This window comes from Malurus melanocephalus, unplaced genomic scaffold, assembly GCF_030028575.1.
Source record: "Malurus melanocephalus ecotype Western Australia unplaced genomic scaffold, MMel_1.1 scaffold_1, whole genome shotgun sequence".
In the NCBI taxonomy this organism is placed as follows: domain Eukaryota; kingdom Metazoa; phylum Chordata; class Aves; order Passeriformes; family Maluridae; genus Malurus; species Malurus melanocephalus.
Window position 1 is genome coordinate 8,443,197 of NW_026623233.1, and position 27,988 is coordinate 8,471,184.

The 27,988-nt window shown below is 38.1% G+C and overlaps 2 protein-coding genes across 9 annotated transcripts in view; one reads left to right on the forward strand and one right to left on the reverse strand.

Moving 5' to 3' along the window:
• Positions 1–3,285: 3,285 nt before the first annotated feature.
• Positions 3,286–27,586, reverse strand: DCUN1D2 (defective in cullin neddylation 1 domain containing 2). Of its 4 annotated transcripts, XM_057363624.1 has the most exons (8): positions 26,297–26,964; positions 25,929–25,930; positions 24,815–25,031; positions 21,479–21,647; positions 19,441–19,571; positions 8,512–8,594; positions 7,266–7,362; positions 3,286–6,635 (listed from the first exon to the last, which is right to left on the reverse strand). In XM_057363624.1, the coding sequence occupies exons 1-8, from the start codon at positions 26,394–26,396 to the stop codon at positions 6,556–6,558; spliced, it is 879 nt and encodes a 292-aa protein (XP_057219607.1). In that variant the 5' UTR covers positions 26,397–26,964; the 3' UTR covers positions 3,286–6,555. The 4 variants fall into 4 exon arrangements, with proteins under 4 accessions (XP_057219607.1, XP_057219582.1, XP_057219591.1 ...); XM_057363599.1 differs by lacking the exons at positions 25,929–25,930; positions 26,297–26,964 and adding an exon at positions 27,433–27,586 and having other exon boundaries at positions 3,292–6,635; XM_057363608.1 differs by lacking the exons at positions 25,929–25,930; positions 26,297–26,964 and adding an exon at positions 27,433–27,582 and having other exon boundaries at positions 3,292–6,635; positions 24,815–25,386.
• The window catches only part of TMCO3 (transmembrane and coiled-coil domains 3), a 33,744-nt gene continuing 33,306 nt past the window's right edge, over positions 27,551–27,988 (forward strand). For 2 of the 5 annotated variants that reach the window (XR_008965176.1, XM_057363577.1), the window contains exon 1: positions 27,552–27,903. The gene's annotated coding sequence lies outside the window, so the exon portion shown is untranslated. Of the gene's footprint in view, positions 27,904–27,988 lie in introns of all 5 variants that reach the window. The other 3 variants (XM_057363572.1, XR_008965177.1, XM_057363568.1) reach the window with 3 other exon arrangements.

The window sequence follows — 27,988 nt, forward strand, 5'->3', positions numbered from 1 at the left end:
GAGATACTTTGTTAAGAGCTTTCTTGTTCTGTTCCACCTAGTACAAGAATGTTCTGCTACACTGCACCCCTGCATAAACACTGAACAAAACACCAACTTCAATCCCATGCCTCTTACTCCCTGGCAAAGAGTGACTTTTTCCTAAAGCTGAGGTCAGCCCACACTTGGACTCTGGAAGGAAACTATTTTGAAAGATGTATTTAAGCGGCATCCTGTAAATCTAAGAAAATCCTAAAGACTCCCAAATTACTACTACTTTATAGACAGAAATAGAAATCTAAATATAAACTTAGGTAGATAAACAGAAACTTTTGATTGGCTTGACTGTAATTTTGATAACAGATACCAGGGGAAAGGTCTTTGTCTTCTTTGATCTTTTTCAGAGGGCAATACTGRTTGCTATTCAGATGGAAAAGGCCAGCAGTGTAAAGGATGCATCATCCTAGCACCCAAAGCAACAAGTTAATAAACAGTAAGTTAATCATGGTCTRAGTTACTGACCTGGGTAGAAATATCACTGTACTTAATGCGATTTCAGGACACAGAGCACCATTGCCATGCCTGTTCTACATTAGAAGAAATAAAGTGCACAAATGGTGAAAGTAGCCTCTGATAGTAGCATCTTGTTTTAAAGACCGAGATTGGTTAACGCAAGTGCTGAAAAGGGCACTGAGAGTGTGCTTTCATTGCTAGAAATCAACAGCTCTACACTGAAACAGCCAGAAAAAGAAAAAAAGTAGGATAATTGTGCTTGAGGGACCAGATGATATACAGGGACAAGTATCAGTGGGGCATAGGGCTCTAGAGCTTGCCACAAGAGGAGAGGATGCCAACCTGGCTGCCCTGGGTGGGGCAGGAGTTACAAGCATCATCTCCCATAACCAGGGCATTTAGAGGGGATAAATGCAACTTAGAGGTAATCTTGGAGTCATCCCTGCACTTACCTCACATTCCACATGCCTGAAAACAAACACTAAAAATGGAAAACCAGGACAGCTTATGGAAACACACCAGGCAGAAGCACTGACGTTGACATCTCTGTTACAGGTCCATCCACCCCTCTGTGGCACACACCTGTTCTCTATTCCTGCATAGCATCACGATTTGGGAACTTGAACTTGCAAAGCAAGGACAGGAGGAATCACCTGCTGAGGCACTGCGGTGAGCTAGTAAGGGCCTCGTCAGATGGAAGGTTCCTCCCTGAAAATGGGCAAAGCTATTCTTAGTTTTCCATTTATCTTTTCCCTCTGAATSTGGCTGGCAGTTGCACTGCCCTCTTGCTTCCTGTGGACTTCACTCTSTTGCACACACACTTGGCTGCTTGGAACACAGCCCAAATCAGGAATAAGACTATAATAAAAACCCAGAGAAAATTGCAAAGAAGGTCTATTTTTCAACTCTGTAAAACAGAACATGCAACGAGGACATTTTTATTTAATTTGTTAATTACACAAGATCTCCTTTTCATGTGGTACTTCCAGCTACTGTGAGCTTTCTCAGCAGAGGTAGGCTAGACACACTGATAAATATCCCTACTCCCCACAAAGGAGACAATTGCTTGTAAAACATCATACCTATATGTCTTAAACAGAGAAAAGACAGTAATTCCATTAGGATGGGTAAGTATTCACAATAGGGAAAAAAAATCAACCAAGCAGTGCTGGCAAAACTATTGGGTAATCATATTAAAATGCAGCTTTGGTGTCTTTTCATTAGTGCCCAGGCAACTGCTTTCAGATGGGGAGAATCCAGAAAAAGGAATGGGAAGGCAGGACAGAGAACAGCCTTGTCCGTGTTGGGGGCAACACGCTGTTGTTTCAGCTCAACTGCATTAGAAACCCGAGGTGAGAACATGAAACAGCCTTTGGCAGAGGGGCTGCTGCTGCCTCCTCCAGCAGAGGGACGTGTGTGGATGCTCTCCAGGCCCAGGACAGAGACAGAACCCGTGCGTGGCACAGCCCTTCTTAAATTAAAAGAACACTACACCCCAAATGCTTCACCCATGAATGAGTGAGTGATCCTTTGGCATTCAAAGCAGAGAACTGCTCTTGATTGCAAGTTTTTCCATCCAAAGGACAGAGAGCCGGATCGTGGAAACGTAGTGTTGWTACCAGATGGGTGCCAGACTTCTGTCAGAGCTGCATTTTTACAGCTTTTAAAGTGAAGGATTTTATTCAAYCATCAGGATCATTCCCTTAAAATACATTCATTGAGACCCAGGAAAAAATAAACTCAGTTCTTTAACAACAGAGATGAATTATTTTCATACAGCTTTACACCACTGCCTTGAAGGAAAAAGAATCMTTTAGCACCACAGCATGGACTTCTTTACTCTATTAGCAGATAGCTGAGGTCATGACATGAAACCTCTGGGGTTTGCTGAATACAATAGTTCACCACTTGGAAAAGGAGGCACAAAAAACCACCCACGGGAATTGGTCAAGTAGATGCATCAACAAGAGGAAGTATCCCAATACTCAATCAAAATTTGAATGCCCCTAAGCTTTCCCAGCCCTTCTCATTAAAAGGGGAACATTGCACCTACTTGTCTGAAATACAGTGTTTTCTGCATGTAGCTGTAGAGCCAGCTGCAGATCCTTCTGTCAACAGTTTAGAATAAAAAAATGTTAATTTTAGAGGCGTGTCACCTAGTCCTACTGAGCATGCTGTAGATAATGAAGAAAACTTGTTTTGCTGAACAGGTTCATGGTTGTTTAAAACATTACACTTTTTCAGAAGGGCTGTRACTTTTGGTTGGCATCAGCTGAGGGAAGTTACTGGTACTGACACCTGAAAGAAAAAGAGCTTGCCAGGGTTCACGTATCAGCACCAGCAGTTTCACTGTCACAGGAAAACAAGACTTGTGCAACACCAAAGCATCCTGTGGCTGATGAAAGGACTGGAGAGGGATGGCAACTGGGTGAGGATACAGAACAACTTATTTTGATTTAAACTTTCAGAAGAGAATTAATGATAGGTGAATGCATACCTCTATGAAGGTCTTTGCACAGATTTCTGAGCATGCTGCTTCTCCTATAGAGCTCAGAACCAGGATTAAGCAACAATTTCCTGCAATTATACCTCTCATTGCCAGTACAAACTAATGACATAAATTGCAGAGTTTGTCACCAGCAGATACTTGCAGTGAATACAGTACTACAGCTAAACATGTAAGCTTCTTAAAAGCTTAAAGGTGACAGCTGAGCAAACCAAACATYTATTATGGCCATTTAAAAATTAAAGAGCTACATCCTTACCCTCTTCTGGTTGATGGCATAATAATACAAGAACCTAATAAATGAACCAGAAAACAACAAGAAAAACCCCCACAAGAGCAAGAYTTCYGAAGCAGAAAGCTGACAAAAACTATACAGACATCTCACATGACTGACTTCAATCCTTTATGTTGACAGTCCATTTATTCCTTTTTCCATTGCCACAAAATATACACGCACGTACAGCAGCAAATCTCCCAGGTGCATTGAATGAGCAGATGCCTGCAGGTTTGCTCTCCTTGGCATGACACACATGATAAATTACATTTAAATTTAGAATTGGCAAGTACAAATCCTATGGCTCAGTTTCAAACCAAACAACTTGGCACCAAGTTTAAAAATACATACAGCGTATCTGTGAAGTAATACTGTATGCACCGAACAACTTGAAGACATCTGTACCATTTAGGATTATAAATTGAGCACCCTAGGTGTTACCACTGTATCAGCTTACTTAAAATGGGAGCCAGAGTACCCTGTAAAGTGGAACTGTGGACAGCAGCAAATTATTAAAATACATAAGGAACTTGTGAGGTGAAAGCAGTTTACCTGCATTTTTAATGACTGTTTAAGTGGGAAGGTGTTACTCCATGCTATTACGTATGGGAACATAAAAAACACATAAGATGTAAAATGCATAGAAGACCAGGATGAACAAAAGAAAAAGTACAGCAAACCTCAAAAGCTGGCTGACAAGGAGCATCTACTATMTTTGGAATATTTTGCCCAGTCTTCCTCTGCTAGAAGGTGTTGCTCATGAAGGATCCTCACAGAAATGAGGTTTAAGAGTAATTAAGTAAATGTGTATGTACATATATATATATATAAACACTCTGAATACTGGGCTAAGCACTTYCCTTCTTGCTCAGATTAACGAGGAAAAAAACTCTCAACCCACATGCATTTTTTATGCTCTATTTATTTTGAAAGGTAGAAGGTTCATCAGAATGATTTGATGGAGCTCTTGTCATGAGCAAAATGTTTCCCAAGCTCTAGTGCTATGAAACTTCAGGTACATCACATACCAATAAATTAAGCTACTTCTGGTCAGTTATATTATATCTATATATTTTAAGTGGCAATTGTTTGARTAACAAGCATTCCACTGCTTCTGGCTAGATAAATGCACTTGATGCTGTAAGATGTTACACATTCTGAGAAGCCTATGGGACAACTATAGAAATGGCTTGTTTTGGGGAGGAAGCACACATAAATCAAAAGCAGCAAAAAGAGTATAACACTACTTTTAGCTCTCCATTGACTTCTGTAGAATACCTKGAGTTATGTACACAACTGCCCTTCTAAAAAGATGCAGTCAGAAAGCAGTAATTTGCCATAAGCTCAGTGGGTTACTCTGCACAGGAGTGCGCGGAGCTGCGGACTCAGACGCTGACACCTGGCGGCTGCTTGGGCAAGGCTGACGCTCACAAAAAAAGACAAATACTCACAACAAATCACTCACAGGGCATTTGTAACTTGCTTGCTAGGCTCTTACTAAGAGAAAATTCACTAATTTGGTTCATATTTTCCCTCATCTTGCTTTTTAAACATCATGCCCAACTGAAACGCTATCAAGCAGGAGAATGAAGGCAGTCTCTGTATGCAGCATGTACACTCATCCTTGCAGGTTGTAGTGACATAATGAAAGCTGACTGCTTGTAAGAAACTCTAAATATTAGAGTTTAGGAAAATATTAGGGTTTAAGAAAATACTACAAGCTTTTATATTCTGGCAGCTACAAAATAAAATAGTATGCTGTCATGCAACACTTCAATGATCCAAACATATAACTTATATACTTAGTGCACTATTTTCKCCAAAATTCTCACATCTATTCAGCCTTAAATACAGAAAATATATTGATCATAACTTTACACATTCTTTAGCAACTCTTCATTTTAACAAACTTTTACAGTGGCTGTGACAAGCTCATTTTGATGAGGTAGCATTTGCAAGAGCCCTGTGCGAAGACATGCTGAATAGTTTCTGGTAAAACTTTTTTGTGCTTAGACAGTGGAAGACACTGATGAGAAACAGAAGACTGACACCTCTGTGCATTTCATAATCAGTGGCTGACAAAAGGAGAGAAACGATTTGACTGAACAAATTCAGATTTGGTGAAAACTCGTCCAATTTCACCAGCCTTGAGATCACTGAAACTACATTAATTTGCTTTCTTCTCCCCTTAAATACATACAACTGAATGCACAACACATCCACAGGCATGAATACTTAAAATCATTAATATAAAGAGTCTCCTTACCCTTAAATATTTCTCCAACATCAAAGCAAATTAGTTAAATCTTTGGGCTTATTCACATCTATTTTCCGTGAGAAGTGCCAGGAACTGAATTTACAACTATGTTACATTTAGGCAGAATTTATGATATGCTTCAAGCTACAAATAAAGTTCATATTCCATCAGTTCTTTATTAAAAATAAATAAAACACATAATTGGAGACTAACTGAATTATGATAATCAAACATGAATTATGAAAGCATCTTTGGTTGTTTAATGTCTACTTTCAAATGGTTACTAAAAAAAGCTGGAGTTGCAACACAGCACAGAGCAGGAGAATGTTCTCAGCAATACTATTGTTACAAGTCCTAGCACTTCAAGAAGAAAAATGAGGAAGTCGAACTCATTGGAAGAAAGCAAAAGGCTGGATGTAATCACTGTATACATCTAGGATGTCAAAATACAAATTCAAAATTTTGGCAACAAGTTAAAAAAAAAAAAAAGGATTAGTTGGTTTGGGCTTTTTTTTTTTTGCAATTCTATATTAGGACAGATCCACAGAACTAACTTTTATAAAAATACAACATACTGCATAAGTTTTATTTAGGGATTTAATTTATATACCACAAATACTGCTTTTAATATAAGTACAATATAATACAGTTTTATTTATGTAACTGCTGGTGTTCACTTTGGATTATGAACTGAATGGCATGCTGTGCTGTCAAAACTTTTTAATAAAATGGCCTCTAGTTAAACTTCTCCAAAGTATAAAATCATGCAAAATCTACATCCTATATGATACAACCAGTACAATAATTGAAGCCAGTAGCCTACAAACAGTCTGGACTATCTTCTGAGTTGGTTCTTGAAGTGTCCACAAGTCAGTCATCATTTCCTTTAGGCAGARAGGAGGAATTTCAGTTTTGTCTGCAGAATGTCATCGCGACCACTGAAGCCAGCACCAATGTGCACAGTTACCAGCTAACAAATCTTCATTACCCAGTGCAGTTCATTTAGTCCGTACTGACAATCTGGGGTTAGGAAGTTTTATGTTTTCCTCCTGTGACTACTGGTCGTGCGTATTCCACAAAATCATCTATTAGAACAGGCCATGCTCCTACAGAGAAGTCAAGCAGTTGAGAAATTAGTCTACCATTATCAGCAATAAATTGGTGTCGTCTATAAAAGCAAAGGATTAGAAGCTCACCTTGACATGTCTGGCCTACTCTAGCTTTAGTCTGTGTAACATGATAAAATTCTTGAAAAGAGCATCTAACTAATAAATTCCAATTTGAATCTTGTCTTGCAGCAATAGTTCTTAAGACAACCAAAATAYATTTAAAGCATAAAACTCCACACTACAGATATAAACATCAGTTGATAGCAAAACCATGGCATTCTAATTATAGTCTGTCATATCTAAGGACTTTCTTCAGCACACATTCCAAAACAGAATTAGTAACAGAGAATAAACTGCATTTAGGTGAGCAAAAATTTTGTACAAAACATTGTTTCACTGAGGTCTGTATCATAACACATTCAAATAATGTAAAATTCTATCATGGTGTGACTGTATCTTTACTTCTGTTTTCAGATTACAGCAAACTAGTTAACCTTAYTGCTACTATTTTGGCAATGACACTTGAAGAGTAAGCAAATCCAGATATGAGGCACCAAGATGCTCTCTTGTACATTTATGCCAATATTTTAATTCCACTGTACCATTTTTTAATCACGTACTGCTTACCTTCTTCATCATAGTTGGACATATCATCTGCAATCATATTTCCAAAGTCTAACAAAAGATTCCAAGTGTCTTTTGGAATTGATCTTTTATGATGTTCCTGTATGGAGGAAAACCACTACTGTTCAATCCAAATTCCACAGTAGTATTTTATATTGAGATGTACAGATACATATTTTACAAACATTTCTTCATCTTCTTTATCTTAAAAAAAAAACCCAAAAAACCATCTGAAAGAGTTCCAACTTGCTTCCTTCTTAGTTTGAAATCTTTTAATTTAAATATTTCTTATGAATTAAATATCCAGGTTAAATATTTCTTCTAAAGTAASACACTTTATTCCAGGTTGTAATTTGCAGATTTTTCCTCAGTTACATCTRTAGATCTGAATTTGGATGTTTTAAACTGTATTAAGGCAGTTAAAACACGAAATGCTTTCAGAAGTCCACTTGATGAAACTGCTACAATATTCAGTGATTCAAATCAATATACTGCCTAAAAATTTAGAAAAAAAACTTCATAAAAATATTCCAAAAAAGTACACCTTCCCCATTATGCACTGGGGGATAAAAATGCAGAGACTTATTTCCCCTAAACTACAAATTAAAGGATAAACTGAAAAAGAAAATCGAGATAAATTATATATGATGTAACTTTGAATTCTGAAATGGCATATCTATATAATGTAGAAAAAAGGATGAGTGAATTGGGTCCTTTATATTTTTCAATTTCTAAGGTTTGATTTATGCATCTTTACTCCACTGRCCACAGAACTGCACTAGTAATAAGAAAACTGTCAAGATTCATTCACATCTATTAGTTAAAAAATTAATCAAAGTAATTACTCAGGCAAGAAATTTTGCTGAAAACGGTATGTCTRTGAAGTTGAATTCTGTTACGACTGATTCAAAAAGACTGAGTGTATKCATTAGTACTACAAAAGGCTGTCTCGAGAATCAGCAGCACCAGTTCCATTGGTGGTGCTACTCTCACGGCTTCCTTTCATGCAGGAACTTTCCTAAGTAGGAGCATGCAGAATTAAGCAAGCAGAATACTCTATCACTTGCTGCAACCTTTTTCGTCTTCTGATTTAGAAAATTATAGAGAAGATTTAATCTGGTTTGATTTGAGACTATTTTACATCAGTTTTCAAAGAGGAAAATGTTTAAAGGAAGTATTGAGATATCCTATCTTTTTCACATTGGAAGCACATTGGAATAGGATAGGCAGTATGGATACAGTTACTTACCAACAAAAATTTATTCCAAAGATCTAAAAATTTAAACCTTCCTGACAAGACTAAATTCCAATATGCAATCGCCATTTCTAGATCTGTAAGAGATAAAGCAACAYGTAAATATTACAGCACATTACAAGAAATAAGCTCCTTATGGTAAAACTATTAATGCTACATCCAGTATATTATGATACAAATGAATAATATTTTTTTTAGATCACTAAAAAGATGTTCAAGGAATTTTTTTCTACTCTCCCTGACCCAAAAGGTAGAAGACAAGCAGTAACAGTATAAATTTTGTATTGAATGTCAAAGTCATTAAGACTGAAAYGTTTTTGTCACCATCCACTAGGGCAAAATTAAAGCTAATTTCACAGAACAGAAATAGAACAAAATTGTTACTCATAACTCTGAAAATCAAAAAAGAAAAATATATACATATGCACAAACACGGCATAGATAGAAACATAAACATTTAAATCCACAGATGTCAACTCCTCTTAATTTATCACATTTCGGACATACTTGATTTGAAGGGAATTCAAAGACAAAAGGGGATAAACAGTCCTTTGCCTGTGGTATTATGATTCTACAGACCCTCTTACAACAATAACTCTCTTCTTCTGGAATCATTCAATAGACAAATACCTACACCTAGTACTGAAAACACAAGTCCAAGAAAGCAGCCCTTATTCTGCATCATGACCAGGGATCTGAAAGCAGGGTTCACGGCAGATACAGCACCACCACATATTCCAGCAGAAAGGCAGGAGCAACATTAGATGCAGCTTAAGGGTAGAAAGGATGTTTCMTTGAAGGCCTATTTTCATCCTCAGCAGCTCACAATACCTAATGGCTTTGGTGCTTGCTCCCGCAGGTAACAGCACTAAGTACATGATTATTGCTGGACAACCACAAAGTAAGGCACAGCCTTTCTTAAACCACAAAAATATTTCAACTTTCAGTGTAAAGGAAGTATAAACAGAACATGAAGCTTAAGAGAAAGTACTGTGATAGCAGGTAAGACAGAAACTTGACCYGMACCTACAGGAAGGARGAATAGTTTTTGAAATTGTACACGYCACACTACAAACCAAAGGACACTCTCACCTAAAAYCAAGTTTCACATCTGAAAGAGATGTTCCAGATTTTAACACAGCCATGTCCCTAGAGTCCCTGTTTCAGACTGAGCTGGGGCCCAGATGAAGTGGAGCAGTTAAGACATAAAGAAATGCAATATGCCTGTACCTATCTACACAGGGACAGTGCTGCCCGTGTTTGTCCTATTAGGATCAGTACTCTTCACTACAGAAATTGAATTACATTCAATAAACCTCCTTCAGTTCTTCCTGTCTTGKCCACAATGCTCACTTTTCACAAAAAAAATAAGTAGAGTAATTAATAGCATTTACTTGCTACTTAGATATGCAGATTAATTATTCTTATCTCYTATCCCAAATGAAAAGCAAAAAAGAATGAAAAAGGAGAAACRTCAAAAATCTTAACAGTTTCTACACTTCACTGTGAAGTGACTGTTTTTGATCCCATTCACTCAGGCTTCTTTATGAAGACTCAACCTCTCCAAGCAAATCTGGCAGATCTATCACATGACAACTTTAAGCAAAATGCACTTTGAAGAAATAATATCTCAGTAGTTGGAAAGTATATAGTTCTGATGGAAGTATTCCTTGGAAAAAGGAAGAAAGTACAGATAGAGAAACAAAGATGATTAAACGTGCTACAAAAGAAGAGGTAAAAGGGAAAGAAGAGATAGCACTTCCTTGGYTTTTGTGCAAGTCAGTATTATGTTAAGGTGAACTTGATTATTGCAAAATTCTATTYAACGCAATACATGTGAAACCATCTTAGGTTGATACTTGAGGTACACTGTACATGTGTCTGCCCATGAATTCTCCTGCACAAAGACACAGAAGTTACTTGCTATAATATATGACAAATGCATATCCCACTGAGGACGATGCTCTATAGTGGTTGAAATAGGTCCACAATGGAACTGCTCTTCCCATTAGGCACAAGGAGGAAAGTTCTGATCTTGGTAAAATTTGCTAAAGGTAAAAACTAAAAAAGTCTGTCTTCTTTATCTGGTTAACTGTAATCCCACAAACCCACCAACTAGCACAAGTGTTATTTGACCAAAAGGACAAGGTGGGGCTATGACTTTTGGTAATGGTGCCAGTTTACCCACTCTTAAAGTACATGAGGTTTGCCACAATCTCAGGGGATATGGCTACACTGTCGTTGAAGAAAATTCCCTAYCTAGGCTGAACAACTTGGCACAGAGGATAAAAAAGAGGATTTTTCTGCTTTAAAGGGAAGACCTAGTTACAGAGTTAAAAGTCTGCATTAGGATGCTGACAGCAGTATCAATAAACACTAAAGCTGTGGAGACTGTATCTGCTACAATTAGTGCTGCACTGATAGATACTAAAAAAAAAGAAAATCCCTTATGCCATAAGAGTTCTGCATTCCCACAGGAAGATGCTTTTGCAAGGCCAGAATTCCTTAGGCAGTCTCAGGAATACCTATTTCAATGCTGTATAGATACAAAGGCAACATTACAATAAATATCAAACTACAACTATCGAATATTCTGGGTTTTTTGTACCAAAATATATGCTACCCACATGACAGAATAATGTAAGTTTTATAAACAGAAAAAGACAGATGCATGGATCTCTGAAAACACATAGACAAGGACCAATTTAAAAGAGACTTCATTGCTAGCATCCATGTTCATATCTAAAGCAAARTTGCTAAATGGTTAAAGAACATCACAAAAATACCACATCATACACTGTACATGAYACAGTACTTTGATCTTTCTTTTCATCCCAGAAATATTTTAATGTCAATATCTAGTGAGAGTTGTATGTCATGCAGACCCTTAAACAAGGTTTTTCCCAATCAGAAATAGTATATTGCATGCAGTATGATCCATCCTAAACATTAAAACCTCATTCTGATTGTTTTTCAAAAACCTCAGCCTCTTCTATCCTGACTGAACAGAAAACTTGAAGTGATAATAAATAGCACARTTAATGCAGAAGGAGAAATACAGCCTGTGTCTACTTTCAAGATTTGATCAAATGCTTATCTTGTTATGAAAGAAAAAGAAACCATTATTAGATTGCTGTATGAAAAAAAATAAGAATCAAATTAAGCTCTTCATGCCTTTACTATGATTTTAGACAAGGGCAATGAAGTCACTGAACATTAGAAATTAAGGAAGTGTGCAAACAAAAAAAGAAATCAACAGATTGTGAGGAATTGGCTAGAGAGAAAGATTTCTGAGGAATATGAAATGCAGTTCATGTAGACCTGCTGTGCCAAAACCGCCCTCTGGGACTGCAGTACTCACTCGTTATCCTCTGCCAAATAGAGCTTTCCAGCTCTCAGTCTGCCCTACCAACAAGATCAGTTCATGCTTGAAACTGACAGAATATTAYCACCTGAATTACTGATATAATTTCTCAACACTGTATTGAAACTGATGCAGATGTAGGAACAGTGGAAACTGGTGTCAATCTGTCTCAATGACAGGACTGTCACACTGCCTGACCAATAAGCATCAAATGAATACTTGCAACATTCAGTGRGTTAATAAATTTGTTGTTTCTTAATTTTTGAATGATTTTTAAGAGTCTTCTTTGGCCTCCAAATTGCTAAGAACACAGACACAAGAATTAGTTTCTTCTTTCCTAATCAGCAAAATAGCAAGAAAATATGATCATGATTGAACCTAAAAAAGACTTMGTTGAATTGCCAAAAGCTTAGAGCAAAACAGCCTGTAGTTGCAACTGGGAGCTCCCCCAGAGAGGATAGACAGAAGTGAAAAAAACAAGTAAGGAGRATGATACAAATACAGATCATGGCTAAACTCAGGATTCAGCTGAGCTGGATCCACTCATCCCTGCAAAGACGTAAGCAAAGAGCTTCCCRGTGCCCTGTGTTAGGGGACAGATAACGCAGTGTCAGACTATGCCTGTGCCTGTGGTGGACAGGGAGGAATGGTAAAGCACAGCACAAGGATTTCAGAAGAGCACTGCAGGAATTGAGCAGGGTCTGACTGTGCTCATTAGCTTTGTCTCAGCATCTGCCATGCTGAAGCAGCCTGATTCCATGCAGAACCTTTCGCGTTTWTCACCATAAGCATTAACAGCACAAAACCAGATTAACTGCTTTGGAATGCAACTTAGACTTAGGAGATGGTCATCTGAACATAAGTTTGAGGGCAGCCTAATGAACCTGATAGTAGCCAGTTCCAAAATCCTTTCACCTCTGAAAATCTCTCCATGTACAATTCAGACAAACCGATGACTTAAAGCTGACTGAATATACATTTTCCAAACAAGGTCCAAACACGAGTAAAAGAATCAATGAGGCATTACTAGAACTGGCAATTATGCTACACTTTTACTGATCAAAATAGTTCTTTCACATCAAGTTTCTCTTAAACTACTGGCATGAAAAATGTGAACAAAAATAAAACAAGAACCATACACACAGATCAAGGAACACCTAAAATACAGCATTCACAGACCTCTTTCAAAATAAATGTAAATTCATTTACAGACCTTCCTCAAGTTCTTCCACTCCTACAAATAGCATGTGAATCTAAATCTTCATCTAATTCTTTATTGAAAGGGGAGGAAATCTTGATAACTAGGTGGGGGGGAGTAAAAAAAGAAAACAAAATAGAAAGAAAAAATATCCTTCCCTCATGTCTAAGGATCTCTTCAAAGAATCTTGAGATACTGCTATGATAAAATCCAAAGCTGATGTTGCTTCAATTAAAAAGAGTACATTATACTCATCTGCTTATAGGAGAGGAAACCTCCTTGAAGTCCACATACCGGCTGCAAAGATAGTCATTCGTCTGGTCTTGAGGTAATATTTGATTCAAGTCTGAATGCCCTCCTCATCTTTCATCTCTTGCTTGATCCCAGGAAACTGGCAGAGAGAAGGAAGCACAACCTTTTGAGCCAGCAAGCAGACGAAGGGATCCCAAAGAAGTGATGAAGGACCAAACAGTTGTTTTGTTTCCACGTTGGAAGGTAAAGACCATGGAAGAATGCATTAAGCTCCTCCCTGGGGCTGAAACAAACTGTAAGAAACTCCAGAGCATGTATTTTGGGGCTCAAAGGGAGACCCAGTAAGAGAATCACAGCAAGTATCAAGTTCAAAAAATAGAAAAAAGAAAAAAAAAGAAGATAGAGCAAAGGCCATGTTTTGAGCTTGAAAGTGACCTTAGAAATTTGAACTGCTCTGTACACAACATGACAAAAGACCTATAATCCTATTCTCTAGTACACTTATTATCAACAAGAGCTAGGATACAAAAGTTCACTCAGACTGCAGTAGAAAAGCTAAACCTTGGAAATAGAAGGCAAGATAAACCTCTCCAAACCTGCACCACACAAAAATTAAAGATTTATTGTACTATATGCAGTAGTAAGAACACGAGAAAGCAGATTAAAGACAGAATTATGGTTATCAGTAATAATTCTTTTAAAGTCTCCTGGCAAACCAAATAACTTGATAAACTACTCCCTCAAAATATATAAACAAAATGCAGATCACGTTTGATATATCTAACATGCAGTAGTTGAGATGGCACTGCTGTGTTGAAACCTTGCTGGCTTTTTCCTGAATTCTGTCTACCACTTAGACAGTCACAGTCTTAACAGTTTAAGCATCCACTGTCTTTTTTGATAATGATCAAATCTATTCAGATGTACTTGAAAGGCATTTGATAGGTGGGCATTGAGTAACCTTAATCAGCACATAATTTTCTGCTCAAAGATCATCATGGCAGATCTTAAGCACTGCTTTTGCCTCCTGCATCTCACTCCTTACACAAGAGATCACCTTGGGGAACTGCTACTATTTTCACTTCTTTGAACAGCATGTGTCCAGACTGAAGCATTCTACTTGCATTTGATAATAAAAGTAAATGTAAACATTTGAGTAGGATGACACTATAGTGACAGAAGTCCTGCAGATACAAAGAGAAAGAAAAATTCCCTACTGTCACCACATGAACTGTGGAAAAGAGACTCCTATAAAAGGCAGTCCTATTTCTAGGAATGAGTACTGGTGTACTGAATTCTGTGTCTATTTTAGGGAATGACAGAACARATGTAACTTAGTTTATTGGAGAGGATTCTTCCCATCTAATCACATAAGGGCAGGATTTCTTGCATTGGTTTTGAGGGGAATTGGAGAAGAAGAAGAAACTAAAAATCAAGGGAAGATAGGCTTTTCCAAAAATAAATAAAACACACAACCACACACACTTCTCACACTTCTACCCTCCAAGATCACTTTCTTGGAGCAAAATCACCACTGAATAATGAAGTCAGCTGTGTCAGATACCATCAAAATTCTTCTATCACCAAAAAGACTTCTAAGAGGGGCTTCTGTGCCTCCCCACTCCCCATCTTACAAATGGCAGCTGGTGTGATAAAAGATACTGTGTCCTGCTGATAACTCTGGAAAGAAAACAAGTCTGGGACACACAGGGATGTTTTTCAAAGATATGCTCCAAGCAAAAAGATTCAATGACAACTGACAGTTACTTTAGAAATAACTTTTAAAATTCAGTCTTCAAGCACTGCTGCCCAAAGTGAAGCCAGATACTGTGAAGTTCAACTCAGTATGATGAAGCAATCTCAAACTGCTACCTACCATATCTGAAACCTCATAAAGGTCWAAGAAATTCTCAAAGAACCTCAGTAATTCTCTGCCAAACTGGGAGAGAGTAACTCGTCCAAGCAGGTCAGTCCTGTATATAACACTGCCCAATACTTATGTAACTCAGATGATACAATGAAGAAAACTTGTGTTAAATTTGCAACCTATACAAAACCTGAAAAATGTCTAGCATGAAAGAAAACACGATTAGAATTCAAAATTATTTGGAAAAAATTAGAAAACCACTGGGAAGTAAATAAGAAAGATTTCTTCAAAGAGAAGTGCAAGGTCATATAGCTAGTGGGAGTAATCAACTGCASAAATACAAGATCAGACTTAACTGGGTACACTGCAGTGCTGCAGAAACCCAATAGTAAAACAGATTGCAAACTGCAGACAATATCAAGCATAAACAAACCTGAAAGGGTGGAAGACAATAAGCAAAATATCTAAGACACGTGGAAAGTACCTGGCTTGTTTGAGTACWACAAAACAAGGGAAAATTAGATCCATTTGATTGCAAAGGAAAAAAAAGAGTTGGAAGACAAAATTGTAATATCAGAGAGCTAGAAGATAAATATTATCACGGTAGTTGGTTTTACTCAGGTCCAGAGACTAAGGGAAGATACATATGTAATCACCAAATATATAAAAAGGTGATATTCACTCTAACGAAATGTATGTTGCGTATTTACTTTGGCTGGCTAAAGTATTAAACTGGAAAATTCAGAAACAGAGATTTAAGTTATATGCCAGAAAAAAAAAATCTAACAATAGGTTTAAGCAAAGATGGACAAAGATGCATGAAACCTGCCATCAAAAATTTGAGATTCTATTTTGTGAAGGCAATGGCTCCAAAACTCAGCCAGAGGACCAGYACAAATCAGACCTCATATCTTGCTGATACCTACTGAAACTAAAAAGGCAAGTTAGTATATATTACAGCATACCACTGAGCATTTGATTAGAAAAGAATCTGCAAGGAATGGTTTTGGTAGATGTTGATGCTGTCTGGCATAAGGAAATACATTACATAAGTATTTCTCAGTTTTTAAATTTAAAGAACACCTGGCATATTAAAAATGAACCCATGAATCACTATTTCCTAATGTTTTTCAGATGAGAATGGACAATAAATAAAGCAATAACTGTTGCATATCACTTCTTAAAGCAGCAGACACAGATTTAAAACAAAAGTAATCTGAAATGTATTAATGTATTTAAGGAGCAATGAACATGACTCAACCAAAGCATTGCTGCTTGAACATTTCAGAGATATTTCACTCATTTCCTATGGTTTCAATATGCTAAGATAAAAAATATGAAAAATAATGTGCAACACAGTCTGCCTATCACAGGCACATTTCTGGTAAACTCTCTTTTCAAGAGTTATTTCTATTAGAAAAAAAAAGATGCACTGGCACTTAACCTGAAGAACCCAACAGAAGGAATTTTAATTACACCTTCTTTTATATAAGGTTTCTATTAACAATCTGCTAAGAATACAAATTCCTCATTTGTCACTGGCACTATGTCAAACTTGCTTAGTTTTCAAATATATGCATTTRTAGGTCATGTGTATATTCAAGAATCAAACAATAATCTTTTAGACCAGTCCCCTAAACAATAAGTACAGTTAACAGACTTGGTGATTTAAGATCCCAACATAATAAGAAAGAGCACTAAATACTTCAGACCCTATGAAAATTACATTAAAATATTCTGCAACTGAAATTTAGCAAACAATTCCTAGATTATTTCTGCTTCATTAATTAAAACCATTCACTTTTATCCTTTATTTGACATAAACTTGCTGACCTCTTAGTTTCCAAGTTACAATTCACCAGAAAGACTTTAATGCAAGCAGCTTGGGCAGGAGCTAAGCACCATCCTATACTGACTGACTGTGATCTAATGTGCATGTGGGGAAGAAGGAGAGATCAACACTGTAAGATGACCTAGACAGAGCTCAGCTGGTAACAAATCTAATTATTTACTCTGTTTAACTATCTGGACTTAATGAAAGTAAAAGCTCCAAACTGAGCAAGAGAGAAACAGATTTTGTATATGGCTGATACCAATTCCGTCATTTCCTTGACAACAGGGCACACACTGGACACAAATACCAAATACCCCTGGAGACAGGGAGCAAAGATGGACAGTTTCTCATTCCAGGAGAAAATATGTAAAAGTATACAGAGAATAGTATGCAAAATTAAAAAAAAAAAAACCCAAAAAACAAAACCACCTAAATCTGTATTAAATGTAGCTGAAGCAACCAAATCTCAGCTCATATAGACACTCCAGTAAAGTAAATGGTTGAATATTTTTCCTTGCTTACAACATACTGCTTTTTTCTGTGGTTATTACAAATACCTACCTGTAAACTTCTTTYCTTCACCTCTTTGCTCCCCTATGATGGCATTCCCTGTAAAGAATCCAGCCCTAAACCTATACAGTGTTAATTTTTATTTGGGTAAGCTATCACTGGTCTCAATCACTCAAAAATGTCACATTAGTCCATAGGTTTGCTCAGCCATCTCTTTCTACTCGATCTATGGTGATACAAGAAATATGGTATATCTCCACTGAAGTAAGAACAGTGGCATCTGTTCACATTTCTTTACTATCTAGAATAATCTCAGCAAAACCAGAAAAAGCCTGATGAAGAATGTCACCAAGATGCTGACAAGTAAGAACTAAGTACTAGAAATTAAGAGACTATAAATATTATAGAAATTACTAAAATTCCTGAAAACTGAAATCAGCAACAATTCCAATCAATTAATTCTACAGTATAAGTTTTACTTCAGTTTTGGCACTTCTTACTTTCTCCTGTTAATACTTCAACTCCTAGTGCAAGAAGGAACTTTGGTACTTTCTGGCAATAAAACACCTTTCTTTAAAAAGGCCCCTAATACTAAAAAAAAAAGAAGTAATGGAAAAAAAGTAAGTTTCCTCCTCACTGTCAAATAAACAGTACATTTAGTTCCAAATCTGGGTTGGGCTGTCTTCCCTCCTGCACTCCTGGTACAGGTTTAGGCAAAAAGCTTTTGAAATATACTGCCCAAGTTCATGAGTTTCATGTTGGAACTGATCTAATTAAAACAAGAAGCTATTTGTAATATTTCTTTAGGTATCCCATAAATTCCAACCTCAGCTGTAACTGACTTTCAATTTGCAGAAAAGGTAAGTACTAAACTTTTTTAATGAAGACTAGTTAAGGGTCTAGAATTCCAACCAACCTCACAGAGTCACTACAAGAATACTTCACTTTTGTGTCAGGAAAAGTGGCATGTGAGCCACAAGAAAGTGACACATGAAATGAAAAATTTAAAGCCCATGGTTCAGCTTTAAATCAACATTCTGCTCTCCCAACAGTTCTTTAGAGAAACATGTATCAACTTTCCTAGTGACTTAAACACAGATTTAAAATGGCTATGGTAAAGAAGAAAATAACTCCAACCCCCTAAAAAAACAACAAACCACTTCTCACCCAACAGCACAAAGCACAGTGCTGATGGTACAGTGCTATTCCACATGCAAAAGCATTAATTCCTTACTACATAGTAACTTCTGAAAGTGGACATAAATTGGAAAAGATAGTGGATTTCATCTTACTTTTTTTTTTCATCTATTCACARATTAGAGGTTTCTGATTTAAAGGAAAAAGAAAACCCACTGGAATTTAAAACAAGTCTCACTTTTACTCTAGCAATACACGGCACGGATTGGAAAAATCTCAAGCTTTATGAAAAATAACAGTTCATGCTTTACAAACAATGCCTATTTTTATTCACTAGTTTTACACCAAGTCCATAATACTCTTCTTCTAAACTTTACACAAAAACTGGGTAAAACAGTAACTTTTGCCCAGTTTTATTCCTCTTCCTGAGCTGATATGGACATCTTATTTCAGTAGCTCCTAACACAAATAGCTCACTAGCTCAGTATTACTAAAAAATAAAATTTGACAGGTCTCTAAGAACTGCAGGAACTTCTTTGGACAAGAGGTGAGAGAATATCAATACTGGCAGGAAAGCCCATTAAATTACCTGTACCAAGGGGACATTAGGAAGAKATTAAATGAAAAAGATGGAAAAGATTAGTCAGTGAAAGAAATCAATAATGAATTTACTATCCAATCACAATGACACTATTGGAGTACTGGAAGTGTTYGGAAGATTCCACTGACTGAACACATTTTCTTAATTTTTTCCTACTTACCTAGACCTTTTTGTCCAGGGTTTTTAGCAAAGTTAAAAGTAAACTGATAAAAATCTTTGAACTTTACTGGATCCTTTAGCTCTTGTTCCAGTCTTGGCAATAGAGCTTTTAGTTTTTCTGTGGTGTCACACCTGTTGAAAAGAGATTACATTATTCGCAATTATTTAAAAATTCTTTCTACTTTCCCCCCRCCTTTTTATGGCTTAGTTTCAGAGCAAAACAAAATAGTTGTTAATATAAAAATAAGTATCTTTGTGGATAGCATTCTGGCAAATACAACACTCGTGCCTTTACTAAAGAATTTTAAGTGGAACATTGTATACAGGCATCCATTAGGTACACAATGCAAACAGGATTCAATGGTTTAAATTTTTTTCTGTCTCTTTATGAATTTCTGAACAGATGCTATTCTGTTCTTGAACACAGAARCCTCAATGAACTTTGTTATTCCTTCCCTTTAGACAGATGTTGTAACACAAGTGTGTGGCACTTTGATTTAATCTAGATAGACATTGCTTATTCCCTGCTCTTTTCAACGAAGAGCTTCMCATGGTGTTTTTACAGTTCATCTTAGCATTAGAGGACTTTCCAACTAAATTAACTACGAGGTGCAGTCATTCTCTCCCCATCCTAGAACACCTGAGAATAAAACCTAGGAAAAAAATGAGCCTTGAATGATAGCGTAAAGGCTGGCAAAGTGTTTAACAGCCTGGCACAGGTAAGCTAAGACTGTGGAATGTGACAGACAGTCAAAAGAACATAGCATAAATGTGACAATCAAGTTAAAAAACAAAATCCAAGCCAAAAGCTAGGTGGTTTAGCAAAATCTTTGCAATCACTTATGTGATAAAAAATATAAAATGCGGGCAACCTTTAATATAATGGCATGATTACTTGATTTCTGTCCTTGGTTAGAAAATCATAATTATTCTTGCAATTTCTATCCAAAGCTACTCAATGGGACAAAATAAAGCAGTGAACTTCAGATGGTATCAGAGGCTATTTAATCACAATTTATGAATGCCCTTCCCTAAAAAGGAAAGCTTAAAAAGAAATCAGTAACTGATGAGGTCAGTAACATCAGACTGCTAAGATCCCTGCTCAAGAAACAACTATCATATTTCCTAGAAGTTGTTCTGTCATAAAATGTATTGATAAGGTGCCATTCTAACATCAAATAAAATTGTTTAGCTACAAAAAACATGAACAAGTAWTAAACTGTAATTATACACCTACAAGTAATAAACTGTAATTATACACCTATTCATTGCAATCTGTTAAAAAATAAATCATTTTGACATCTCTGTATATTAGAAATGCTGCTCCTCTTGCAAGGAAAAGTTCTACACAAAGTATTATTTTAGAATGATAAATGCTTGACTTTATTGCTTAATAGAAGCAACATTCAAAGTTCATTATCCAAAACAGCTCCATCCAGGAAGGAGTCTTTTTTATCAGTTACATCACAGCTGAACTAATCTTCTCTACTACCAATATCCTCATTTTTATTTCAATTTCTCACAGATATTTTGCAGAAATGAAGTATCTAGGATAAAGAGAGAAAAGTATGGGTGCTAAAGTGGACAAAAAGAAAGGTGGGTCTGTTTGCTGGTRGCAAGGTAAAGGGAAAGAACTGAAGGGTCTTTTTTGTTTTCCTATTTCTTTTCTGCTTCAACACTGAAAGTTTTTTCCTTTCACACACCTCCAATGACTTTCAGTTTTTAACAGCAGGCGGTCCAACTCAAATCCTTAACACAACCATGCATATGTTTACCATGAACTACATAAAAKATATCTGTATCCATCCAACTCCATCACTGTACAGGTGGAAATTGTTTGGCTTCCCCCCTACTATGGTCATTATTAAGGCTTTGAAGTAAAGCACCAATTCAAGGAAGACAAGACACTACAGGCATTTAGCACCTGTTAGGCTTGGCACCAGCCTCACCAGCTTTTCAAAGCTTCACACAATTTAACTGAAAGTGTTTTGAACAGAAACAGAGTCCAGGCCTTACATTATGCAGAAGTGGATACTTACCCCAACTCTGTCATGCCATCAACAAACTCCTTTTTACTGAATTCACACTGAGTAGCTGCCCTGAATTTCCATGCCACAACCAGAACACTGATACTGGCTGGGTCCAGGCTTAAATCATCACAGAACTGCTGAATCCCATCAACACCAATTTTATTTTCATCTTGTGGATCTGCAGTTCAAAACACAAAGAGGAGAATTACAATTATTTACAAAAGATATTAATGAATAATCATCTGACAACTCTGATGTGCTGCGTAACACAGGTTTCCATTTTTTCATAACCTTCACTTCAAGTCTACGTAATTTTAAAAGAGAATCAGTAAACAGATTAAGTATTCTGTAAACTTTATAGAGATTGGCTTGCAACATTTTCCTGAACTTATCGCTAATATCAACAAAATAGTTTTGCTCTCCCTCTACAATATATTTGAATTAACTCAGGAGATGCTGCCTACATTTAGAAACAGTAAAGTTGGTAAACACATCGAAATGTACAATATATCTGCATTGGTCACCATGTATTAAAACTTAAAAAGAAGAAAAGCAACCCAAAATCAAGCCAAGCAACCCAAAATCAAGCCAAACAAAACCACACCTACCACATAAGACCACAGATTTTTTTTTTCCTGATGATGATATACGGATATATACTATACCTATTTAAGGACCACATTTAAACATTTTGGGGTTTAATTAAAAGTCARGAAAATCACCAAAACATTGTTCAAACAATGCCTTAGAATAACAGAGTCTTAAACTAATTGAACACATTTTAGTACAAGTGAAACATAGTATTTCCCAAGTAGTACCTTCTCTATGTCGGAAGGGCACTTCCTAACTACCAACCTCAGAGTAAATGCTTTATAATCATTCTGTAACAAAATTCTCTCTCAAAAAAAGACCCAAACAAMCAACCCCCGGCACATAAACTTAAATTACTGGAGAAGAAAAAAAAAACAAATGACAACAAAAGAAAATAAAACCCACACCTTTATCTTTCAAAGTATGAGACTTTACAAATCAGAAAACTGTCTGCCCCAGCTTTTGATAGGAAGACATTTCAGTATCACAAGTTGGGCTATGTAGAAAAACGTCCCTTGAGTAGATTTAAGACTAACCTCTTAAATTGCTATCATTTTCAACCATGCTATTTTTAAGTCCTGATCAAATGAGTTTACTAAAAAAAAAAAAAAAAAAAAAAAAAAAAAAAAAAAAAAAAAAAAAAAAAAACCAACAAAAAAGCCATCAAGCCTAGATAAAACGTTTTTATTTTAATTCTTAAGCTAAAATCTCTTCTACTTTTCCAGCCAATACTACAGTGAAAGAAGTGGTAAATTCCAGAGAGGAAGTTCATTTGGCAAATGGACTCATATCCATTAAACAAAGAATTACACCCACTGTATAATTCAGGGACCTTTGATCCCAAATAACAAGTAAACATATCTATTCAACTAGTTCTAAGATATGTAAAAAAACAGTCCCTGTGCATTTGGAGAATAATTGAAAAACTAAAGGCAAGATGTGCACTGGCTTGAAACCAGTGGAAAAATTCTAATGGATTTCAACAAGGACTTTTCATCCCTATCGTATTTCACACCATCTAGGCAACTGGGAACAAAAATGCAATTATTGTTTAGACAGAGTATCTGGATAAACAGGTAGAAAAACTAACARAAACACAGCCAGAAAAAGACATTTCATCTCAGATTTCAAGTATAGTGCAATATTCCATAGGCCTTGTAGAACAAAGGAATTCCTTACTGTTGTGGGGCCCATGACCCAGGTTTAAGCCAGATAGGAAAAAAGGAAAGGTACTTAACAAAAACTTTTATGCTCTTTGTCAAATCTTGTGGAAGTCTTTGAAGTTTACAAYATTACTTCAGTGTTTAAGTGCTAGAACTGCAAAGATGTGGTGGTAACTAAAACAGACATAATCTGGCTAGACTTCCTTTCACAAAAGTCAGATGGTGCTAGAAATTATGAATCACAAATAACATTTGTGACAATTTTTTTCCATTTTAGATATTCTTAACAGCATTYATAAATTTGAATGTGTATTTTTGACCCAGTAATCTCCAAGACTGACATTTAAGGAGCAGACAAAAGATTCAGTTACATGTATATGCTATATATACATATATATGTACACACTCACATATGCATATATGTAAACATACACATATGCATACACAAACCAAAACATGGTTCTCTTGAGTTTTGTCTGTTTTTGTTTTCCTGAAGAAAATGCTATAGCATTGCTATCTCTTTGTCCCTACACAATTCATTACCACATAATAACAAAGTATTAAAGAGCCMCTATACTAAAATAGAACAGATTACATAAAGAGGAACAAAAATGGTGGAAACATCATCATAAAAACAGGATAAAGTGTATACAATGCATGCCATATATTTCTAGTAGAAAAGTGCATAAAATCATAGCTGAGTAGTGGTTAAGAGTTCATGTTTTAAAACATGATGTATGGATTTCAACAGGAGCTAGCAATGATTCCAGCCTGCACTGCTTCAGCATGTAATGAACAATGCACACACTCATGTCAGATGGCCGCAGTCCAGCAAACACTATCACCTGGATCATGTACATTCYTATTCTTACATGCCTATATTTTTTCTTTTTTTCCTGCTCTTTGTAAAAATGCTGTAAAATGAAATTTGGAAAATATGTAACTGCCTTTAATCCACTTTCCTGTGGTTGCTCCTCCAAGCCTCTCTGAACAGGCACATCACCTTTGCTGTAATATGCCAGCATGAAGGAATGAAATAAGGATGTAGTTTTGAGTTTTCTTATTTGGCTGTTTTGTCACACTCCTAGATGTAATGTTATCTGAAAAGTTTTTGAAATATATAGAAACACTACTGTCTGAACAGAATTAATTCCCACAAATGTTAGCATAATAACAGTATTTTTTTGCCATGGAATATCATACACATATTTAATAGCAGCCATTGGCAATAAATCACAGAAGTTGAATAATAAACTTTACTGCCCTGTTTGACAGATGACACTTTTTCCTCACTATGGGTTTAATATCCTACTTTTAAAGTCTACAGAAATCTCTACAGAAGTTGTGTACAGATCATTAAGAGCATTTAAAATCTTTTTTCATTCTCACCTTATTACTGCAAACAGATAATGAGAAGCAAAAGCTAGCGAGCTTTATTTAAAACTTCTTAAAAATGGTAGAGAGAAAAGTAGAAAACCCCCAAACAATGTAATTTTTAAAAGAAATAAAATACACAAAAACAAAGAAAAAACCCCAAAAAACAAAAAAAACAAGCCAACCAACCAACAAAACCCAAAAAACCAGACCTTACCTTTGTATCGATTATACAATTGTTCTAATTTCTTCTTGTCTACTGAATTTTTCATGGATTCTTTGCAGTACAAGTCTGGATTCTGGAAGTAGTTGTCTGTTGCCACTTCTAGTTTCCATTCATTCTGTGTTAAGCAGTATATAGCAGTCCTTTCACCAGCCTGGGTAAATGCCATAAACTGGCGGACCTTGTCCTTCTGGGACGATTTAAGCTTATGCTTTGGGATGCAAAAGAAGCAGGAAAGCCAATGAAGCTAATCCAGAAGTTTGTTTCAGCATTCTACTACTAATGCCTATCTTTTAAAGGTTTTAGTTTTCTTGTTGATGACAACTTTCACTTCAGAATTACAGGAAGACAAAGCCTTGTTCTTCTGCAGTTAAATAGACAGCATTTTCTTCTGAAAATTGAAATGACAGCATCTATATGTACATTTTTAGCAGCACATATTCTGTCAGTAACAAACTTGTATTTCTGCTTTATTGCTCACATATGCTGACGTTTTTTCTGTTCTGTAACAGCAGTAAACACAAGTTTCATCATATTACAATATGGTTATCTTCTGAAAGATATGCCTAGTGATTATAAAAAACAAAAATTAAAAAGGTGCAACTTATAGATTCTCAAATTCTGTATAAGTTCTTCATACACGGAGAAAAAAATACTCAAGTTTTCCTAATATTTTCTTAGCAACAATTAACAATGCAAAGTTTAATTATTTTAAGTCATCAGCTGAAAAAGGCAGAATAATTTCTCACACAATTATGTTATAAAACATGGCCAAGAGAAGATGTAAGACAAAAACAAAATAGATGAAGTGGACATATCAGAGACTGCTGAATGTTACAATGGGACTACAAGATTGCTGTAAATATGATCTAAAACTTTAATTAATCTCTGAAAAATGTTTATACTGTTAATACATTAAACAACATAAAAACCTGTTACAGTAGTATATAGGAAGTGATAGGATTCTCTCTATTGCAGTAACCATATTGGCACAATATCCTTAATCTTCTGGAACACCCAAGAGGTAGCAATGGGCATTTGATAGGGAGAAAATTTGCTAGTAACATATTTCAACATTATTCTTTACATGAAGATGGAAGAGGGAGACAGCTTAACTCAAACTCCATTTTTATTATATTCCAATTTTGTTAAACCATACTTAACACCTGCTCTGGGTCAACAATTAAGAGAGAAATTCCCCGCTACAGTTTAGATCATCAGGTATAATGGAAAAGGTMCTGGTCTCTTAAAAGAGAACTGAATCTTCACTCAGTGAGCAGCAAACATGGGACCATCTTTGGGTTCACTGTTTATCTCTTGTACCCATATGGACACTGACACCTCGACTATAGATAATCCTAAGACAAGAACCACATCATGTAAACAAGATAAGGATTTTGGTCTTTCCTACAAGATTTTTCAATTTAATAGAAGAAGAAACATGCAGGTTTTTTTAAATACAACGAATGTGTAGACTAGAAGGGAAAAGGTGCAAAAAATAACTACAGCATACTTTGGTAAGTAAATAACCAATCATCCTTTGGCTGCAAGCTCCACCCTGCCTCCAAATTTCCATGAAGGTTTAGCTAGTCTCTGCACCTAGATCTTCCTCAGTTATATAAACTTCTTTTGGGCAACAAACTTAGCGATAATCACTTCAAAACAGAGGACTCTGCCAACAACACCAAAGTAAAACCCATGTCCTCTTTCAAGCCTAGTAAACGCCAGGCATTTAGGGATATTTTCTAGCTATTTCTAGCGGAACGAAACACCGAATTATTTGAAGCGATAAGAGACACGCTCGACTCTCCAGCCCGCTCCCCTGCCACGTAGCACGGTTCCTAGCGCTCACCCGCGGGCAGTGCCAGCGCAGCGGGCAGCGGCACCCGCGCACCTTCCCTGGGGGCCGGGRCAAGGCTGCACCTCCTGCGGCCAGCACGGCTCCTCGCTGATGGCCCCCGAACAAGGATGCGCACCTCGCACCCAGGCACAGCTCAGCCGTTCCTGAGCACTCTCCCAGCGCTAATGTCACCGCACCGCACACCCCAGGGAAGCGCTGAGGCTGCTGCAGAGGCACTGGGAGAACCCTTCCTTCCCAAAATAGCCCCGGCCGACCCCGCCACTCCGACCCGGCAAGGGAATTTGTAGCGCACCTTTCCCACCTCCTGAGGCTGCACCTGCCGCGTCCCGCGGCGGSAAGAGGCCGGTGGGAGCGGGGGACTCGCAGCTCCGGCGACCTGCCCCGCCAGCCCGAATCCCAAAAAAGGGAAAGGTACGCGCTGCGCCGGCTGCCTGCGCTCGAAATACCCGCGGCGGTGCCCGGCCCCTTCCCTTCCCCCGCCGCCCCCGGTGACCTTCCCCGCTGCCGGCCCGGCGGAGGAGGCGGCGGGAGAGCGACTCCACACGGGGGGTGCGCGTCCCCGTGTCCCCGCGCCGCGCGTTCCCCCCGCCTGGCGCCGTCCCTCCCTCCCCGGGCAGGGCAACGGGACCCGGCTCTGCGGGAGGGGAGAGGCGGAAGGTGCGGGGGCGCTCGGTTCGCCAGGCCGGGGGTTGTTGAGGCTCCCCCTTCCCGGTTTCGCCGCCTCCCCTCCCCCCCGGCTCGCACAACCTACCATTTTATCACCGGCGCTCCCACCAACTTCACCGCCCGGCGCCGCCTCCCGCGCAGGCGCGCACCGGCCCGCCCGCACCGCCTCCCGCCGGGGAGCGCTCCGGGCACGGGCCGCAGAGGCGGGGCGCGGGGTCGCGGTGCGGAGCCCGCAGCGCTGCCGGGGGGAGCGGCGGCGTCCGGGGCGCTGGGGCAGCTCCGGGACCGCGGTTCCGACTACAACTCCCGGCGTGCGGCGAGAAGCCGCCGTGACGTTTCCCGCCGCGAGGCGGCGCTCGGAGCGCGGGTCCCGCCCGGCTGCGCTCCAAGGCGCCGCCCCGGCGCTCGGGCACCGGCGCGGGGCGAGGGGCGGCCGCAAGGACGGGGCTGCTCGGTGCCCTCTGGCAGCCGCCGCCGCCCCCTCGCCGCCTGTGCTCGCCGCCCTGCGATCCCGCCCTTCCCGCCCGGCCGCTGCCGGCCTTTCTCCGTCCCTCAGGTGAGCGTCGCTGCCGAGAGCGCCGGGCGGCGCGGCCGCCTCTTCCCCCCGTCCCTCCGCCGCCATGAGGGAGAGGGAGCCGGGC